At 47.8% G+C, this 19,661-nt stretch overlaps 1 protein-coding gene across 2 annotated transcripts in view; it reads left to right on the plus strand.

The window, feature by feature from the left end:
• The first annotated feature begins 855 nt into the window (after window positions 1-855).
• Window positions 856-19,661, plus strand: part of CRYBG2 (crystallin beta-gamma domain containing 2) — a 98,142-nt gene continuing 79,336 nt past the window's right edge. Inside the window, exons 1-2 of one of the 2 annotated variants that reach the window (XM_077337728.1) lie at window positions 856-1,313; window positions 7,113-7,203. In XM_077337728.1, the coding sequence (XP_077193843.1) occupies window positions 1,045-1,313; window positions 7,113-7,203 (360 nt within the window). In that variant the 5' untranslated portion in view covers window positions 856-1,044. The remainder of the gene's footprint in view (window positions 1,314-7,112; window positions 7,204-19,661) is intronic. The other variant, XM_077337729.1, reaches the window with a different exon arrangement.

The raw sequence follows: 19,661 nt of genomic DNA on the forward strand, positions 1-19,661 counted from the left end.
ATACATATTCAAATTGAAGGAGCTTGGATCCCAGTTAGCAACTTGAAAAACATTTTTAGCACTGGATGTATTTGAAGTTAGACAAGGGCTAAAAGAGCTCTGTCCCAATTATTGGTGCTTCAGACCAACATGGCTACTCATTTGAATCCAATTATTAGTGGTAGTTCACAACAAAAAGCTTGTTGCCACCATGTTTCCCCTTGTCTACGAAATGAAGAGCTGTTTTTTTTGTAGCCTGCTTTTTACGACCCAGAGGAGTCAATGTGCCTTACAATCGCCTTCCCTTCCTGTCCCCACAACAGACACCCTGTGAGGTAGGAGGGGCTGAGAGAGATCAGACAGGACTGTGACTGGTTCAAGGTGACTGTATGTGGAGGAGGAGTGGGGAATCAAGCCTGGTTCTCCGGATTAAAGGCTGCCAGAGAAACTGCTGCAGTGCATGATAAAAGGCGGGAGGGGGAGGGGAGGAGAGAACCTGTGAGTTATCACCCAGGGTTCGGGTTGGCAAGCCACCTAGTCCTGCTCTGCCAATTTCAGTCGCACACCTCTCGCTGCTATTTAAACAAGTTCCAGGCACTTCCCCTTCTGGCACTCAGGTTTCAATTTGCTCTCAGGTGCCCAGTGGCATTTGCTGGAGCAGGGAGCAGGGAGGCACTTCCCCTTCTGGCACTCAGGTTTCAATTTGCTCTCAGGTGCCCAGTGGCATTTGCTGGAGCAGGGAGTTACCACATCCCAGTTTCCGATCCCTACAATCACCTGAACTCCAAAGTCCTTTGCAGATATGATCCCCACCTGCCTCTAGGCCCTGGGTGTGTGATTCCAGTGCCAAGCTTCGGGACTGTCAGCCCCTCTCCGGCTACTTCCCCAACAGGTTGCTGTGCAGCTGGCTCCTTTCCCAAAGTATCGGGTTGAGATCTGTCAGACGGGTGCCGCACCCTCCACACCCGGATCCTCCCAGGCAGGTGCGAGACCTCTGAGGCTGAGGAAAGTGCAGGTAAAACTGAAGCGCTTGAGGCCACGGAAAGAGGTTTGCTTGCCAGGCGGATGTACGAAGAACAACGGTTTCAGCTCATCCTCCTCTGGTGGTTCTTTCTCCTGCCAGCTGAAATGGCCTTCAGGATCGAAGGCCAGGCAAGCTGTCCACGAAGAGAGGGACTCAGGAAGAGACTTTCTCGCCTTTTCTCTAAGAGTGAGGGAAGCCTGAGCCAGCAAGACAATGGAGAGAATGGGCCATGTATGATGGGCATCAGAGACCCCCAGGATGGAAGTGGCAAGAGAAAGAAGAGGAGCCAAGAACAAAAAGTCAGCAGAAGGTGAGTCTGGTGGAATGGCCCAGGGAGTCAGCAACCCACGCTTGCATTCAGCTAGGTGAGGCATTTGTGTGTGTTTAAGCGTGTCCATACATTCTTGTGTATGTTGCACATGCATGCAGTGGAGACGTATAGCATGGAGTATAACTGGAGAATCTAACTGGCAGGAGTTATTGGGATTAATTTAGGCAGTGTGCTGTCAGGGCCAGACCCTGGAAGTCTGACCCACCCCCAATATCGGCAGTAGTATCCAATGTTTACCATCTGAAGCGGGGACTAAAATAAAAACTGACCGCACTGCCTTGTAGGTGGTTGTGGTGAGTTTTCCAGGCTGTGATCTAGTAGTTTTAGTCCCACAACGTTTTGCCAGTAACTGTAATACTGCATCTTTGGCACAGAGAGATTCCCATCGTCCTGCCTCTGAAGATGCCAGCCACAGTTACTGGCAAAAACGTCAGGGGTCAAAACTACCAGCCCAGAAAACCCACCACACCCGTTAGGAAGACGTTGACAAACTGTTGTCTTTAAGTGCTCTGCTGTTCCAATAAGGAGTGTTTTCTTAAAGGCGAGGACTATAATATGGTTTTAGACTATAACCATATTAAAGACTATAGTATGGTTTTAGCTGGTGTAAACCCAAGCATCGTTTGTCAAGTTTCTATCCCACCGTTCCTCCCAACAAGTCTGGACAGCAAATGAGTTCTCCCTTCTGTCTTCACCACAGCCTCGTGAGGTATGTTACATGGAGAGAACATGGCAGGGGATTTGAACCTGGGTCTCTTCCCCTCCTAGTCTCAAAGGTTAAATGACGAGGGCCAGCAGGAGTTCTGTGAAAGGAGCTCTCTGTGTTTTTTCCTCTAAAAACAAGGTAGGTAGAGGCCTAATTCAGAGTCAACTAGCATGAGGAGGGGGACTGAAGTCTTCTACTTGCATAATTTTCTTGACCTTAAGCGGCCTCAGAAAGCCACTGTTTGCCCTTGTGGGGACAAATTTACAGGTCCTGATAGGGTTTCTTTGGGCTGTTTCCAGATGGGAAAACAGGATGGGGGGGTGAGGCTTAGCCCCCGTAACCTCAATGTTTTCATTTATTGAATTAAATGTTTTTTATACAAGAAGATAAAACTTTTAGAAAACATATATGAAGGAAAAAGGAAAGAAAAAACAATGACTAGACAAAGTAAAACCACACCAATGTACTTTTGAGTTTCCAGGTGATAAAACAAAAAATTGCCAAATAATTCACATTCAGCAATGTATAACAAGATTACTAACAAATTAAAATTATTTCAAAATTATTTTCTTTAGTCCTTAAAACCATAAGTCATCCAATCAGTTCCCCTTTCATGCAAAAAGTCAATACAGAGTTTCCAATAAGTCATAAATAAAGTTGTTGCCTATTAGTTTAGCCATCTCTGCAAGTTCCAACATCTTCAGCAGCCAATCCTCTCCTGTAGGTATTTTGCAGTTTTCTAGTTCAGAGCATCTAACACTGCTATTATCATATATAACAACAAAGTAACGTGATTATTTTCAATATCAGTCCCAAAAAGAAAAGTTTCTAGTTTCATTTGTACTTTAATCTTCAAAATCTTCTGCGTCGATAAAGGTATTTGTATCCAAATTTTCTTAGCTTTGTCATAAGTCCACCACATATGGTAAAAAGACCCTTCATATCGTACACATTTTCAACATGGAAGTATTTTTATACATACATATGACTCCAATTTATATTCATTATCATGGCCTAATCAAACAACAAAAACGCTTGGATGCATCCATCTAGAACACTGTGCTAGAGAAATGATGGGTAGTTGCTGGATGTGGAGTCAGCCTTATTTTATTCCAGCCTATATTTGGGGCTTGGCTCCTCCTGTGTCCTTTAGAAGCGGGATCTCTGCAACTTGCTTCTTGTTGAAGGCAGCACATGGGGTCTTACACACTGGTTGCTTGCCCCAGCATGGATTCTATTGAGAAATATTTTATTCCCTTCTGTTTTCCTGGAGTATCATGGTCTTTTTGCATACTTCTTTCCCAAGGTTTCCAAAATTTGTGTTACTCTTTTTTTTTTAAGGATTGAAACTGGGGAAGCTGCTGCATGAATGAGAAGCTACAGCGTTTTTCTGGTCCCATTCACTTCAACCCCATTCCACCCCCTTGCTAAATTGCTACAGCTTTACTACTCCAACAATGTAATCATTCCTAAATTTAAATCTATCACTTTTTGTTATGGAGTTATAAAGTAAAAGTAGCTTGCACCTTACCTTTTATAGCTACACAATGAAAAGTGTCTAGAGACTTCCTTTTTCAGAAAACATAAACAGGGAACAGCAAACAGGCAATAAATTGATGTAGCTTTATGTTATAGCATAATGTGATAGAAAATGGTGGATGTGGGGAAATAAGGCAAGGAAAACATGGGTGAAAACCACTGTGTAGAAGTCTCATTGCTGCTATGCTGAATCAGCAACCACAGTTGCAGCAAGGGAAATAGGGTTGCCAGTTCTGGGTTGGGAAATACCTGGAGACTTCGAAGTGGAACTGGGAGCAGGCAGGATTTGGGGTGGGGAAAGCCCTCAGTGGAGTATAATACTATGCATGCCACCCTCCAAAGCAGCCATTTTCTCCAGGGGAACTGATCTCTTTAGTCTGTAGTCTATAATTCCAGGGGATCCCCAGATCCCTCCTGAGAACTGACATCCCCAAGTCTGGGGAAACCACATGAAATCATCCAGGAGTGGAAAATCCCCATGTCTTGCTGAATTCCAGAGTTACAAAACTACTGTGATGCTGCTATAGAGTACATTGCTGAATAAATATAGTAATAGCCATCCCTTCTTTGTTGCATCCAGTGCTGATTTCTTAGGCCTGGGAATCACATGTACCCAAGGGCCGTTGCAATGGCTCAATTCAAATTCATCCATTTTGACAGGTGTACGAGTGAGTCAGATCCTCTAAATCAGACATTGTCCGTTTGTGAGCATTTCCCCCTTCTCTTTCCCCCTCCCCTTTTTAAACATGCTGATGGGCTTTGTGAAGGCATATACTGTTCTGTTTGCATTTAAAACAAGCTGTTTCAGGAAGCAGGCCTCAGCTGAGTCAGCCCCAGGGAGCTCAAGAGGAGTCATCTTTCAGTGAACAATTAGTGTCGGATTTTGTTTTCATCTCCACCTCCAGTTTTTTTTACTTTGCTGGCTCTTGGTTCAGAGCTGGCTTTATTTGAGACCTCAGTCTCTTAGATGGATGCCCCCCACATAAATCCTTCCTGCTCTCTTGCCTTGGTGTCCATGTGGAAGGTGGACCCATATATTAGATCTCCAGGTTTTCTGATCGGAAACACTTCACATACACCCTTAATAATGGGAAAAGGGGAAGGTGCCTTGCTCCTATACAGCAGGAGAGCACATGTGACTGGTGATGCATCTATCCACTCAGACTTGGACCAGTCTGAGGTAGGGATGCCAGCTTCTTGGTGGGACCTGGGGATCCCCTGGAATTACAGGTTATCTCCAGACTAAAAAGATCATTTCCCCTGGAGAAAATGGCTGCGTTGGAGGGTGAGCTTCATAGCATCATACTCCACTAAGGTTCCTCCCCACCCCAAATCCCGCCTACTCCCAGCTCCACCCCCAGGTATTTCCCAACCCAGACAAATTCAGATGACTTTTGCAGACCTGATCACTACTTTCCCTCTCAGAGAGGCGGGACTTCCCTCCCATGTGATTGGCCCACTCTGTGTGGTAACTTTGTTTGCCAACTTGAGGGAAACGGTAATTTCATCTTGCATGAGTAGCTCTGGTGTCACTCCTAAGGTTGCCAGCTCTGGGTTGGGAAATTCCTGGAGACTTTGGAGCTGCGAATAAGTGGGATTTGGGGCTGTGAGGGACCACAGTGAAGTATAAGGCTCTGGAGTCCACCTTCCAAAGCAGCCATTTTCTCCATGGGAACTGATCTCTTTTGCCTGGAGATGAGTTGTTGGGAGTTTTGAAATATGTTCTGGAACAAATCAGGCAGACGTGTGTGTATAGCTTCTATAAAAGTTTACTGTTAAACATAACAAACAACAATAACGGCCTATCTAATCGACACAGCTTCTATTACTATAACAAGGAAACTTCACTTCAGTTCTCCATATCGCCTCTGTGTCTCTGGGCCTTCATTCCGTCACACACATTAACCAATATCTTGACGAACCAGTCAGTGTTTCTAAGCATTTCTTCATCTTCATGTTACTGCCTCCCTTTTGGAGGGAAACTGTTACTCTAGGCCAGGGGTAGTCAAACTGCGGCCCTCCAGATGTCCACGGACTACAATTCCCACGAGCCCCTGCCAGCGGATGCTGGCAGGGGCTTGTGGGAATTGTAGTCCGTGGACATCTGGAGGGCCGCAGTTTGACTACCCCTGCTCTAGGCCCTATAGGCTCTATGCTATCTAGCTAGAAGAATACAGTAGAAACAGCAGTTTAACTCTTCTGTGACTGAAGTTGCTGACACTTGCTATTCCTACAGTTGTAAAATGGGTGGATTTCCAGGTCCGTCCTGGGTCTTGGCATCTCTAGTTACTCCCAGTATGTGTCAAAGTGAGCCCTGTTGCAGTGAATTAGCCCAGCTATATTTACAGGATTTCTACAAAAAGGGATATCCATGAAGACTGCCAATTTTGGTTTGGGAAATTCCTTGTGATTTTGGGTAGTATGTGAGGACAGCAGAGTTTTAGAAGGAAGGGAGGTCTGCTGGGATGTGATGTTACTTGAAGACTTCATTTTCTCCTAGACCCTCTGTTGTATCATGGAGATTAAACCCCCTCCCCCCAAAAGCTGCCATTTCCTCTATCTCTGTAGTTTGGAGGTCACCTTGAGAGTGATGATCCTAATCTCCCTGTTTGGTGGGTACCAGGAATGGTGTCAGCGGGTATCATGACACCTATGGGAAGCCTGATTGGGACCCCTGATCTAAACCTATTTCACATATGCAAGTTGGTAGAATGGACCAGATCACTTTTGATGGGAAGCTGGGAATTGGATCATTTTTCAGTGCTGGCAGGCATGTTAAGAAATGCATGTAAATCTGCATTTTGCTGTTTTTCTAGTCATAGGAAGTATTGGGTGGGGGAGGCAAAAGGACAGAACAAGTTTGATCCTAGACTAAGGTGACCAGATTGTCCCACTTTTGGAGGGACATCTGGGGGTACCTGGCAAATTGTACTTATGTCGAAATTAAAATATATATATCACAATACTATTTTTGTGTTCTATGCATTCTATGAAACTTTTTGTTGCTCCATATAGACCAAATTTTTAATCAAGAACTCCCCCAGTCAATGGTGTCCTGCTTTACCAATGTTAAAATCTGGTCACCTTATCCCAGACTTGCCTGCTCCAGGTTGGGAAATTCCTGCAGATTTGGGGATGGAACCTGGGGAGGGCAGAGTTCAGAGATGGAAGGGAACTCAGCAGAGATTTAACATCACAATCTTCCCTCCAAAGCTGCCATTTTCTCCAGAGGAATGGTCTTTGTTATCTAACTGGATTTCAGGAGAACTCCAGGTCCCACCTGGAAGCTGGCAACCCTACAGGACCTTCTGAAGTGGCACAGTCCATTTCTTCCTCATTCTTCCTCTGGTGTGAACCAGGACTGAGTTTATTTGGTGAGAACAAAGATTGAGTCCAGTGGTACCTTTAAGGCCAAAAAAGTTTTATTCACGGTTTAAGCTTTCATGTGCATGCACACTTCGTTGTTTGGTCAGAAACTACTTGTGACTTTGTGTCTTGCCTTCCTTCTGATTCTCATATTACTTTCGTTGCAGGGTGAGAGCAGAGGCAGTGGATAGCTCAGCATACAGGACATATTCTGCAGAATCCCCCAAATCAAGGACAATACAGAAGCTAGCTTCCAAGGTAAGCCTTAGTGCTGCAAAGGGATCTTGGTCCTTCTGGGGCCTGGGAAGTACTGTGTTGTGAAGATGGCACATCAAACAGACACTTCTCAGCTTAGCTTCATCTCCTTTATTAAGCAAAGAATGGCTCCAGACCAGTGCTCAATTAAAAGATCTGTAAAGATCAAACAAGGCTTACCTGTGACCATAGGGGGCTAAGTAGTCATGACCAGATGAAGGGGTGGCTACCTCCGTTGTGTCTACAAGCTTGCAACCAGCTCAGTTATTCCGATTGGTTCGGCAGTTGACCACCCCTTTGGTCCACCCGAAAATTGATAATGATTTGGCTCCTCAATTGTGATTCATTTGTGACCTTCTTTTGGTGTGTGGATAAAGTCTCCAAGCTCTTCCTTGAGGTGGCCTCTGAACTTGATCACGGTAGTAGGATGTGGGCTCTGCTTGCACCACTTGGTTCTGTTTTGGGTTCTTTTGCCCTGCTCATCATAAGGCATAAGCTCTTTGACATGGTCCATATGTTTTTGTGTATGTGCTAAGAGTCAGTGCCTTGGCAACCCCTGGTTGAAACCTACCTAGCCTACCTGACTGGGTTGTTGCAAGGATGAAACGGGGGAGGGGGGAGCAAAGTATACTGCCCTATGTTTCTTGGGAGGAAAGGCAGGATGAAAACATAATGGCACACAGCTATCCTGTAGTAATGTCTACCTTTATTGTTAACTTCATCTGAGCCTGTGTGGTATGGCAGTTCAAAGATCAGATCCAGGAAAGGGGGGGGGTGCATATAAGCAGCCATATCAGTCTAGGCAACATCCAAAAATAAGAACAAAATCCATGTAATAAAATCTTTATTGGGTTCAACCAAAACATTTTGAGCTCACTCATTAGAACTTTTCATCAGGCTGGAATTGAAAAAAGAGGGTTAGAAAGCAAAATGTGCAAGCCATGCTGTTATTTATTTATGTGATTCATTTTTATCCCACCAATGGGGACCCTAGGTGGTTTACAACATTCTACTTTCCTCTACTTTATCCCCACAACGACCCTGTGAGGTAGATTGGGCCAGGAGAGTATCATTGGCACAAGGTCACCCAGCAAGCATCCATGGCATGAGTGGGGATTTGAACCCAGGTCTCCCAAATACTACTCTGACACTCAACCATTAGGCCCAACTGACACCCAAGTTCTAACTTCCACTTTGCTGCGGAAACTGCCCCAATAAGTTCAGAGGTTTGGGCATTGGTGTTAAGCAGCTTAAACTTCTCAGTAAAATTTTCTGCCAAAAAAATAAAATAAAAAATAAAATAAAAAATAAATAAAGATGCTATGTTAGTGGCACCTATCACTTTATAAATTACCAAAAATATACCAAGGGACTAATGGGGATGGTTGGGTATGTGGGGCTGGCTACCAATGCCAATTCTATACTAATCTACTGGGAGTGCAAAAGAGCAGCAGAGTTCTGGGAAAGGACTGCTACAGTTACCTCTAAAGGTATAAGGAAAGAGCTATCATTATCACCTAAGGTGTGCTTTTTGTTGTTAATGTAAAATTCCCTTCTAAGGGTGCTTGTGAATTTGTTTCTAATACCATATCTTCTGCTTAGAATACGTTTTTGCTTAGAATGGGAAGAACAGCAATCCTGAAGAAAGAACTGGTTAAAGAAATTAGTAAAGGTAAAGGTATCCCCCTGTGCAAGCACCGAGTCACGTCTGACCCTTGGGGTGACGCCCTCTAGCATTTTCCTGGCAGACTCAATACAGGGTGGTTTGCCAGTGCCTTCCCCAGTAATTACCATTTAAAGAAATTAGTAGAATGTATTTAATTGAGCAGGGTGTTGGACTAGGTGGCTTGTATGGCCCTTCTCAATTCTATGCTTCTGCTAGAGAAATTTGTAGAATGTACTAGATAAATTAGTACAATGTACACAGTGTGGTGTTGATAGGCAGCGTGGTTTAGTTGGTTAAAGAACAGTGGACTCCAATCTGAAGAACAGGGTTTGATTCACACACACCCCCTTTTCCACATGCAGGCAGCTGGGTGACCTTGGACCAGTCACAGTTCTCTTAGAGCTGTTCTCACATAACAGTTTTCTTAGAGCTCTCCTAGTCCCACCTATTACACAGGGTGTCTGTTGTGAAGAAAGGAAGGGAAAGGTATTTTTAAACTGTTTTGGGACTAATGAAAAGTGGGGTATAAAGAAACAGTTCTTCTATTTGTCTATGTAAACATGGTTTGCCAGGTCCCTGCTGGCCACTGCAGAGTAATGTTGCCACATCCAGGTTGGGAAACCCCTGGGGATTTGGGGATGGAGCCTGGGGAGGACAGGGACCTCAGCACCATTGAGTCCACCCTTCAAAGCAGCCATTTTCTCCAGGGGATGAACTGAGTCTGGAAATGAGCTGTACATTCAGGGGATGCCCAGATCCCACCTGGAGATCTCTAACTTAAGCTAACTTGTCTACAACATGATCTAAAGTCTGATAAATTTCAAAAATTGAATGCTTTCCTGTCTAGAATGAGAAATTAATTTTGAGCTTGTATGATGTTTTATAATAGCTTTGTAGCTTGTATTTCAGAATTTTGTCTGTATTAGTTTTCTTTATATTAAACAAAAAAGAATTTATTTGTGCTCTCTTGGGATAATAATGCCCCCTGCTGGTCATATGTAACCACAGCCTGCCTGCTATATCTTTGGCAGCACACTTCTGCTCTGGGGGAGGCCATGGAGGACTTTGGCAAGATGCTATTTAGATAGAGGGTTTTCCTTCCAAATGTAGTGATGACATGAATGGAAAGGTTAGGCAACCAAGCCATGGCTGGCGATCCTCATTGCCAGGACTTTGTACTTAACTTTTCACTAACAGCCGTCTTCGATTGTTCAGTCGAGTTGTCAACTCCAGCGTAATAAATCCCTGGAGATTAGGTGCGGTGCCTAGGGAGGGCAAACTTTGAAGGAGGGAACTCAGCAGGAATGGGGTGGCGTAGTCTATCCTTTGAAGCTTCCATTTCCTCCAGGGTAGGAAATGGTAGTCTGGAGATAAGTTGTAATACTAGAAGAACTCCAGGTCACACCTGGCGGTTGGTAATCCTAGCAGTGGTGAATGCCCAAGGGTGGGAGGAGAGATGGGTAGACTGTGCTATCACAGGGTCCTGTGCCATCACCCCAAAAGTGGGGCAGGCTGTGATTGCATCTCCAGTCCTCACAAAGCCCCCACCTCTTTGGCAGCACAATGTCAGGCCTTAAGCTTTTTGTACATGGCACCAGGTGGCCTGAGAACAATAAAGGATCACTCTTTGCCACCTCCTCATTCATTCTAAACACCCATTTCAATGGATTTGATCAGGGCTGTCTCTCTCAGGCATGACTAACCATCAGGAAATCAAACAGCCCGCATGAGCCATCTGCAAACCAACCTGCAGGAACTCTATTTATAATTTTCTTTCTGGTCCTGGTCACAACGGTAACTTGATTTTAACAGAACAGGAAGCAAAAATGTTAATGCAGTTTCTGATGAGATCTCTTCAAAAACTGTGTGCAAATTTTGGGGTGTTTTTTTCCTGTGCTGCTGAAAACATCTTAGCTTATTGGAGACATGTGCAGTGATAAGGAGCTTTGATCTAGCAGGTCTTGGTTTGATCCATCAGTTCAGGTCCTGCAAAGTGTACCTTGATTGTCATTGAAGTAGTTCTGAGTGTGACTCTTGCTGGTATAGTTGCTTTCAGGAACATTGCTTTACAACTAGTCATTCTGAAGCACTTCAGAAGCAAAATGGAGATATCTCAGCACTTAATTCCCAGATATGTGCAACCACATTTAGACTAGGTTCCTCCAGGGAGCCATGATTTGCCGCAGAGGTTTCCCTAGCAGTGCAAATAGCACTTCCCTGGGGCTGATACATCTTGGGAAATGGTGTGGGGAGAAGGCTTAAGGTCTGTTGGCATGGCTCAGGAAATAATCCAATCCGTGCTTGCTTTCATGAAATTATTGCAACGGGATTTTCGCAAAAAGACCGTAACTAACTGCAGTTCACTAATGAAACAGAGAGGAATTCAGCTCACAAGCACTAACACACCGCAGGGGGAGAAACAATAAACCTAAAAATACTAGAGAATGTACCACAGCTCCCATAGGGTACATGGACTAAATTACTCTTTCAGCCATATTTACAGTCACTAGACCAGCCTTTCTCCACTTTTTTACCATTGAGAACCCCTGAAATATTCTTCAGGCTTTGAGAAACCCCAGAAGAGGCACAATCATACAAAATATGGCTGAGAAGCACTGCTATGTACACACCCACCTGGGGCCCCTCCCCTCCCCTCCCCACTCCCTCTAGGCTCATCATTGTCCATGGGGGGGGGAGCAGGTCGACATGACCATGTATGGTGATATCACCTGATAATCACGTGATAAATATATTTTTAAAATATATTAAAATTAACTCCCACCCATTCAGGAAACCCTTCCAGGGCTGTCAAGAACCCCCAGGGTCTCATGAAACCCTGGTTGAGAAAGCCTGCGCTAGACTCTTAGCAGGCTGTCGCTTCTCCAACACTCTCCACCTACTATGGATCCAGTTGGAGTTGAGCATGTTTGACTTTAGGAATCACAGAACTCCAAGAACATAACTGTTTGGAAGTCCTTGTGGACTTTGGAATGCATGAATCAGCCCTGATCAAATCCATTGAAATGTATAGGCTTAAGTGTACTTTGTGTTGGACAGGGGTGTTGAAAGTTTCACACTAGAATGTGTGCAGAGTGGGTTGATACATTTAAAGAATAACAGTGATAGGATGTGTGAAGTTTGGTGGTTGGCAATGTTAGAATATGCAAGATTTGTAGTGCGCATGCGCATATAAAGACTATCCAGAGGGGGCATAGGAGGAGATGCATAGTTAGCATATTTAGATCAAGACCTTCCCGGTATTTTTTCAAATAATCTCTTCCTGTGTCCTGATTGGCTCAGTTGGAGACTTGCTGCTCCTTTGAGCACACTTCCTCTTTTGTTTGTCTTCAGATGAAGAAGAACAATTAGTCAGATAGGCATAAAACAGTAGGCATAAAACATGGCGGCTCGACCAGACGCCGGGGTTTAGAGCTCCGCCTGGTCATTGGACTATGAGCGCTCCTGGCTTATGGAGCGTTCTCCCCCTTGCTGTTTTTGGGGGCTGGGGGTTAGTTTTTTCCTTCCCCCCTCTCTTGGGAGAGCAGCCTGATGCTTATCGGCAGCAGAACGAAAGAAAAAGGGACCTGAAGGAGAAGGGCTGTGGCGGCCGCGCGCGCCAGTTCCAGCACCGGACTTGCGTTGGATGCCTCCCCGGCGAGAGTCATCATTGCAAGGGGAAGGAGACCAACGTGAGCCGGGGGGCGCATTTGCGCAGGCCGCGGCGGGGGCCCCAAGGCCGAGGGTCCCTGCGGGAGTTCCTATGCCCCCCCTTTGGATTGCCTGCTCCTCCTCTGTGTCTCGGCATTTTGCAGCGTGCTTCAGACCCGGCGCTCCCCAGCGGGTCCCCCCCCGCCTGGCTTAGGGTGAGGAGGGGCAGAAGATCGAGCACCTACCAGGTTGAAGTTAGCGGCACAGCAACAGAATCATTCCCCTACCCGGGCCCCAGGCTGAAGCTTGCTAGTGGGGCTGAAAAATCACGGCTGCGGCAGACGCTTGGGGCTGGAGTCCGGTGGTTGCGGCAGAGGTTCATCCCGCGGACAGTGAGAGGCCACTTGGGCCGGCCCCTCTGCGCGCGGTTCGACTGCTGGAGTCCCGGGCGGTTCCTTCCCCGGTTGGATGGTAACCTAGAGGACGAGGAGGACTGGGGTGCTGCTGCTTTAAGAACTCAGCCGAAACTGGAGGAGTGGAGAATCGTGTCTCTTGGGCGCCACCCAGTGGAGACTGAGATATTGGCCAGATCACGGATTCTGAGTTTTTAGTGCTCGCCTCCCTTGCACCATCTGGTGGCAGAAGGCCGAATTTCATCTCAAATTCTTTTTTTCGCTCTTTTCTTGCTGCTGTGGCCTAGGCCCTCCCCTGAGGTGATAGGAAGGTGTTAGTGACCACCATTGAGAGAGGAATGATAATTGGGAGCTAGGTTCAGCTGAATTAGGTGGGGACGAGCTGGGGGGCAGAGAGAACCCCTGAGATAGGCGGGATCTCACCCCTACAGTGTTGCCCAGCTCTCCAGCTGTTAGATTAGGGTGGGGGAGGGGGGGAGGGTGGTGACAGAGCCAGTGGGGTCGGGAGGGTTAGGGAGGGTTAGTGTAGCTGGGGAGGAGGCGGGACTTAGCATAGGAGTTAGGATTGACGTCCTCTCTCGAGGGGGGCACATGGAGAGGGAGGGTCGCCTGGGAGAGATGGCAGATGCTGGGGCCGGGATCCAAACGATCATGGGCCAGGGGCGCTATGGCTGGGGGAGGAGGTTGGACAAGAGAAGGGGTGGGAGCACTGGTGTCCCGCATAGGACCTGGCGGTGGAGACACGGCCGGCGCCCTGGGTGTGCTCGATCCCCTTCTAACCTCCGTCCCATCCCCAGGGCTGTGAGGGTGGAGGCTAGGGAGGGTCCGATCTTGGTCCTGTGCAATGCAAGGTCGATTAAGAACAAGACCTCCACTCTGCAGCACTTCTTTGCAGAGTCGGGGGCGGACCTTGCTTGCGTGACCGAGACCTGGGTGAGGGAGGGGGAGTCGGTGGCCTTGAAAGAACTGGCCCCCCCAGGATTCTCGGTCCTACACCAATCTCGGACCCATAAGAGGGGAGGGGGGGTGGCAATTCTGGCCCGGGAGACTCTCGCCTGCAGGGCTCTCCCGGTGCCGGAAATCAGTGGAGTGGAGTGTGTTGGTATTGGGTGGGGCTCGGTCGAGAGCGCGGCCATCTGGCTGGTATACCGTCCGCCCAACGCGCCACCAGATGCCCTGCCCCGCCTGCTGGAGGCGGCGGCCGCCTGGGCGTTGCAGTTCCCTAGGCTCTTAATCCTGGGTGACTTCAATGTCCACGCGGACTCGCCCACTTCAGGACTTGGTGGGGACCTGGTGTCATCCATGGCGACACTAGGGCTCTCGCAATTTGTTGCCGGTCCCACTCATCACGCCGGCCACACGCTTGACTTGATTTTCGGTGCCGGGATAGAGGTGGTTCTGGAGCCAGCTTTGGCCGTGCCATGGTCAGACCACTATGCCCTGCGGGCCCGGCTTGTGATGCCACCCCCTCCCCAGTTGGGCGGCGGGCGCACTTTTGCCCGCCCGCGGAGACTCATGGATCCAGTTGGTTTCCGGAATGCTCTGCGGGACCCGATGCCTCCTGGCAACTCACTGGCGGCGTTAGTAGAGGACTGGCAGTCCCGTCTGACAGCCGCTATAGATGAGATTGCCCCTAAGCGTCCTCTCTGCCCTCGACTCAAACGGGCCCCCTGGTACACGGGGTGCTCCGGGAAAAGAAGAGGGAGGTGAGACGACTAGAGCGAGTGTGGCGGAAGACTCGCGACGAAGCTGCAAGAACATCTTATCGCACGCTTATGAGGGCGTATGAGATGGCGGTGAAAGTGGCGAAGCGAGAGTTCTTCGCCACGGAAATCGCGTCCGCAAGCTCTCGCCCGGCCCAATTATTTAGGGTAGTTAGATCCCTTACCGCCCTTCAGGGGCGCCAAAATATTAGTCAATTGGCACTTGGCTGCGAGGCATTAGCGAGCTTTTTTGCGGATAAAGTCTTGTCGCTTCGCCATGACCTTCCTGTCACAATTAATACAGTAAATGAACTGGAGACCTGTTGGCCGTCTTTGGCAGCGAGGTTTGATGGCTTCAGACGGCTCTCTTCTTCCGAAGTGGACAAGTTGCTGGGGTCGGTCAGGGCGACCACCTGCCCCCTTGATCCCTGTCCCTCTTGGCTTCTCAAGGGGAGCGGAGAGGGGATAGGAGGCCAACTCAGGGATATTATCAACCTTTCCCTGAGTTCCGGGGAATTCCCCGAGCGGCTGAAGGAGGCAGTGGTTCGCCCTCTCCTGAAAAAATCAACGCTGGACCCGCAGGACCCTGCCAACTACCGCCCGGTGTCGCATCTAGCGTTCCTGGGCAAGGTGGTGGAAAGGGCTGCGGCGGACCAGCTCCTAGCTTTCTTGGATGAAACTTCGGCACTCGATCCATATCAGTCTGGCTTCCGTCCTGGCCACGGGGTGGAGACGGTGTTGGTCGCTTTGCTGGATGATCTCCGTCGCCAGCTGGATAGAGGCGGGTCAGCCGTGCTGGTCCTTCTGGATCTGTCGGCTGCTTTCGACACCGTGGACCATGAGATATTGGGCCACCGCCTCGCCGGTACGGGGATACGGGGTACAGCCTTGCGCTGGATACGCTCCTTCCTCCAGAACCGGACCCAGAGGGTTGCAGTGGGGGATGAGCTCTCGCACCCTTATGGACTCCCTTGTGGGGTCCCACAGGGCGCGGTTCTCTCCCCCACACTATTTAACATCTTCATGCGCCCTCTGGCCCAGCTGGTACGGAGTTTTGGGTTGGGCTGCCATCAGTACGCTGATGACACCCAGCTCTATCTCCTCATGGACGGCCACCCAGACTCCCCCCCAGAACCATTCGCCAGATGTTTGGAAGCAGTGACAGAATGGTTTGAGCAGAGTCGCCTGAAACTCAACCCCTCCAAGACGGAGGTCCTGTGGCTGGGAAGTAGGGGGCGGGAACAGGAAGCGCATTTACCCACCCTGGCAGGGGCGCATCTTACCATCGCGTCCCAGGCTAGAAACTTGGGTGTGACCATTGATGCCTCCCTGACTATGGAGGCGCAGGTCAGGAAAGTAGCCGGCCAGGCATTTTTCCATCTTCGCCAAGCCCGGCTACTAGCGCCCTACCTGTCCCCCGAACACCTGGCCACTGTGATCCATGCAACGGTCACCTCCAGATTAGATTTCTGTAACTCGCTCTATGCGGGCCTACCCCTGTCTCTGATCCGGAAACTCCAGCTGGTACAAAATGCAGCCGCTAGGGTCCTCACCGGCACACCTTGGAGGGCCCACATCCAGCCTGTGCTGAGGCAGCTGCACTGGCTACCAATTGCTGTCCGGATCCGGTTCAAGGTTCTGGTTCTAACCTTTAAGGCTTTACGCGGGCTGGGACCCACATACCTGAGGGACCGCCTAGTGCCCTATGCCCCCCGCAGGGCTCTGCGCTCTGCGAGTGAGAATCTTCTGGTCGTTCCCGGCCCTAGGGAAGCATGCCTAGCCTCGACCAGGGCCAGGGCCTTTTCGGTCCTGGCCCCCACCTGGTGGAATGAGCTCCCAGGTGAGCTGCGGGCCCTGCGGGACCCTTTAACGTTCCGCAGGGCCTGCAAGACGGAGCTCTTCCGCCAGGTCTATGGTTGAGGCTGGGGCTGCCGGGGTACATCGACTGCTCTCCCTCGGGCTTCCTGAACATCGTTGACCTCCTTCTCCTCCACCCCCCCTTTTTTAGGAATGGGGGTAGGAAGGGGATCTTATTATTGTGCTGCCATGTTGTGACATTTTAAAGTCTTTTAATGGGAGTTTTAATGGGTTTTTTAAGACATTGTAACCCGCCGCGAGCCATTTGGGAGTGGCGGGAAATAAATCGAAATAATAATAAATAATAATAATAATAATAATAGACTGCTAGGACTCTCTCCTTCTCCCTCCCTCTCTCTTTGTAGATGTTGTTTCAGTGATCAATAAAGCTATTTATTCTTTAAGCAGCTAGTGCTATGGTCCCTTGGATATCTAAACTCTGTCAACAGACAACATGTTTTATAAAGTGAGTCACTCATAGTGGGAACCAGATGTGCTTCTGCAGGTGCTTAGAGGGAAGCACTTCTGGGGAGCAATGCATGGAATCAAAACTTTAGAGTAGCAGCCAATTAATACTGTTTTCTGAGCTTCACAGCTGAGCTTGACTTTTGTTGTTCCAGACATCCCATTCTCCTCCAGCACTACAACTGGATAATTTTGCTCCTGGGGCAAGTTTCACTGCCCTCCTCCTCAGGGTCGTTTGGGTTCTCCCAGCTGCAACTTTTACCTCACCCAAGAGGAACACCTCATTGATGCCTCTTTTGGTTTGTGTTTGAATCTTGGGGAGGTGGCTGGCCCATGGGAATTGCTGAGGTTCTTCCATGGGAGCTGAGGTTTGTGGGAGCTTCCAGGCTGCCTGTTTTCACAATTCAGAAGGAGATTTGCAGCAGCTAATACTTTAAGCTTCCTGCACTAAAGAACCAAACAAAAGATATAACTGCCAGGAGGGAAATGATATTAGGAGGGAGTAGAACAAGATGGGGTGCTGTGTTTAAATGGCCAGGGATAATTTAGATGTTAAGCTGCTGCTTACCCAAAATTAACTGCTATTCTCTAATTAGTTTGTTTATTGGGAAGCCTTTCTAATAAAAACAGCCCCAGGCAGTGTATAAAAATCTGGTAATCCAAAGGCAAATGGCTAGAGTTCTTTATTGCAGAATGGGCCTGCTTAGGCCTGAAGGCCATTTTCCACCTTGCCTTCTCCAAGTGGTTTGCAACACCCCAAGAAGCATCTTTCCCTCTCCCCCCCTCTTGTGTAATGCACAGCCACAACATGACCTCTGTACAGAATTGCCCACTTAGAGGATCAGGACTCCCAATCTCTCTTTCAAATTCTGAGGCTTTGCCCCTTTATTTACTGCTACCCAGTACCTGGTCCCAATGGGGACAGTTTACTATTTTGTGTGCTCCCAAATCTTTCTCCTCTTTGTACCCCTTTTACAATAGCATGTCCAAGATGGTGAAAGCCTATGTGGTTCAGAGAACCACTACCAGCATCAAAAGTTTTAAAGCATTTTTAAATGTTCATAAGCATACTTGTAGCATAGCACCAGGCTGAGTGAGGGAACCAAAAGAAATAGATATAACACAATCCTTCTCACTGCACATGCCCTATCAGATGTTAAAATATAGGACAGGCTCCTTAGCTTAAGAACTTACAGATTTCTACAGAGTTTCCATTAGCTTAAAATTTTCTCCAACTCTCTAGACGAGCATATGATCAATGGTTGCCCCTCCAGATTTGAGGTAAGAGATCTGCCTACTATGATGGACATAACCTAAAAGACAGCTTCTCTTTGTTGCTTGGAGTTTTTATCATATCTGTTTCTCCACCCACTGACCAGGTCAAGCTAGGTCAGAGAAGCATTTTGGGAGACCTCCAGGAATTCCGTCTTGGCAATTATTCCTGGAGGCTATCTAGTCTAAAGTACCCCAAACCTCTGTTTCCTCCTTGGAGAAAGGGTGAGATCTTGACCCACCCATAATCTCTAGCCAGGCTAGAGCCAGGCTCTAACCTTCAGTTATTTGAAGGTGAACTGAGGTATATCTGGAAAACAATTGAATGACCTTCCTGCCCATACTGGGGGGAAAAAACTGTTAAAATTTTAGATTCAGATCTCCATAAAAAAATGCATTTCTTCATATTATTCCTCGGGGTTCTCGCTTTGGGTGAAAGGGACCCAGAAAGGGAACACTTTTAACATGTTAATTATGTTTGCCAGTCAAATCATCAACAAGGGAAGCCTCCATGATGTTTTTGGCATCCATCATAGCCACCTGCTACAAGAAATTGTTGGGATGGTAACTTCAAGCTTCTGGTTACTAGGGAAGTGAAAATGCACATCACCCATAGCTTGCTGAAGGGTGAACCACTAATCAGCCAACCAACCCACCCAGGGGGAAATCCACACCATTTAAATAAACCCTTGAAAACTAGCCAATGCAACCCCTTTTTAAAAAGCAAATGCAACCTATTTTTTAAAAGTTGGAATTGTGTGACTGCTTGCAGTCATGGAAGCCAGAGCTGCCCATCTGGAAAAGATGGATCAGACTGAAACCTGTAAGCCACTTTTGCATCAGAGGGCCCAAACAAATGAGTGTCACATCCATTAGTATATAATATAGATAGTTTAGCTTTGTGCAGTCTCATTTGACCTCAGGGTTGTGCAGGGAAGGCAGAAGAGGTTTAACACTTTTAAAGGAAAACATTTTAAAAGATATCTGTTTTTCTTTAAAATATGTAGCAAAGCAAAACTGAGGGGAGGTAGACCCAGGCAAACTGTCCCCGGGAGCCCACAATTTGCATTCTCCAGTCTGGAGTGATTCTCAGCTCAAAACAGTGTTTTGTGTACCCTTGATTTGCATGTTATGGACAAAAGATGGGAGATCTTCACCTTGTTTGAATCCCGAGAATCTATTAAAGTGACAGCTAAAGATCTGGCAGGATATTTCAAATCAGTAAGCAAATTCTGGCCTCTGCAGCTCTCCCCATCCCTCATTCCCAGTTTTTTCCCCTCCTGCCATAATCCTTCTGACCTTTCCCTCTCTAGACTCCTCCCTCTCTTGCACTAGCTCTTGTATCCCATGCCCAATCCCTTCTCTTGGCCTGTTACCACCTTGTGCTCTTTGACCCTGGCTCTCTACCTTGGCGTGTCTTTGATAGGAGGACATATC

Source organism: Paroedura picta, chromosome 5 (genome assembly GCF_049243985.1).
Source record: "Paroedura picta isolate Pp20150507F chromosome 5, Ppicta_v3.0, whole genome shotgun sequence".
NCBI lineage: Eukaryota > Metazoa > Chordata > Lepidosauria > Squamata > Gekkonidae > Paroedura > Paroedura picta.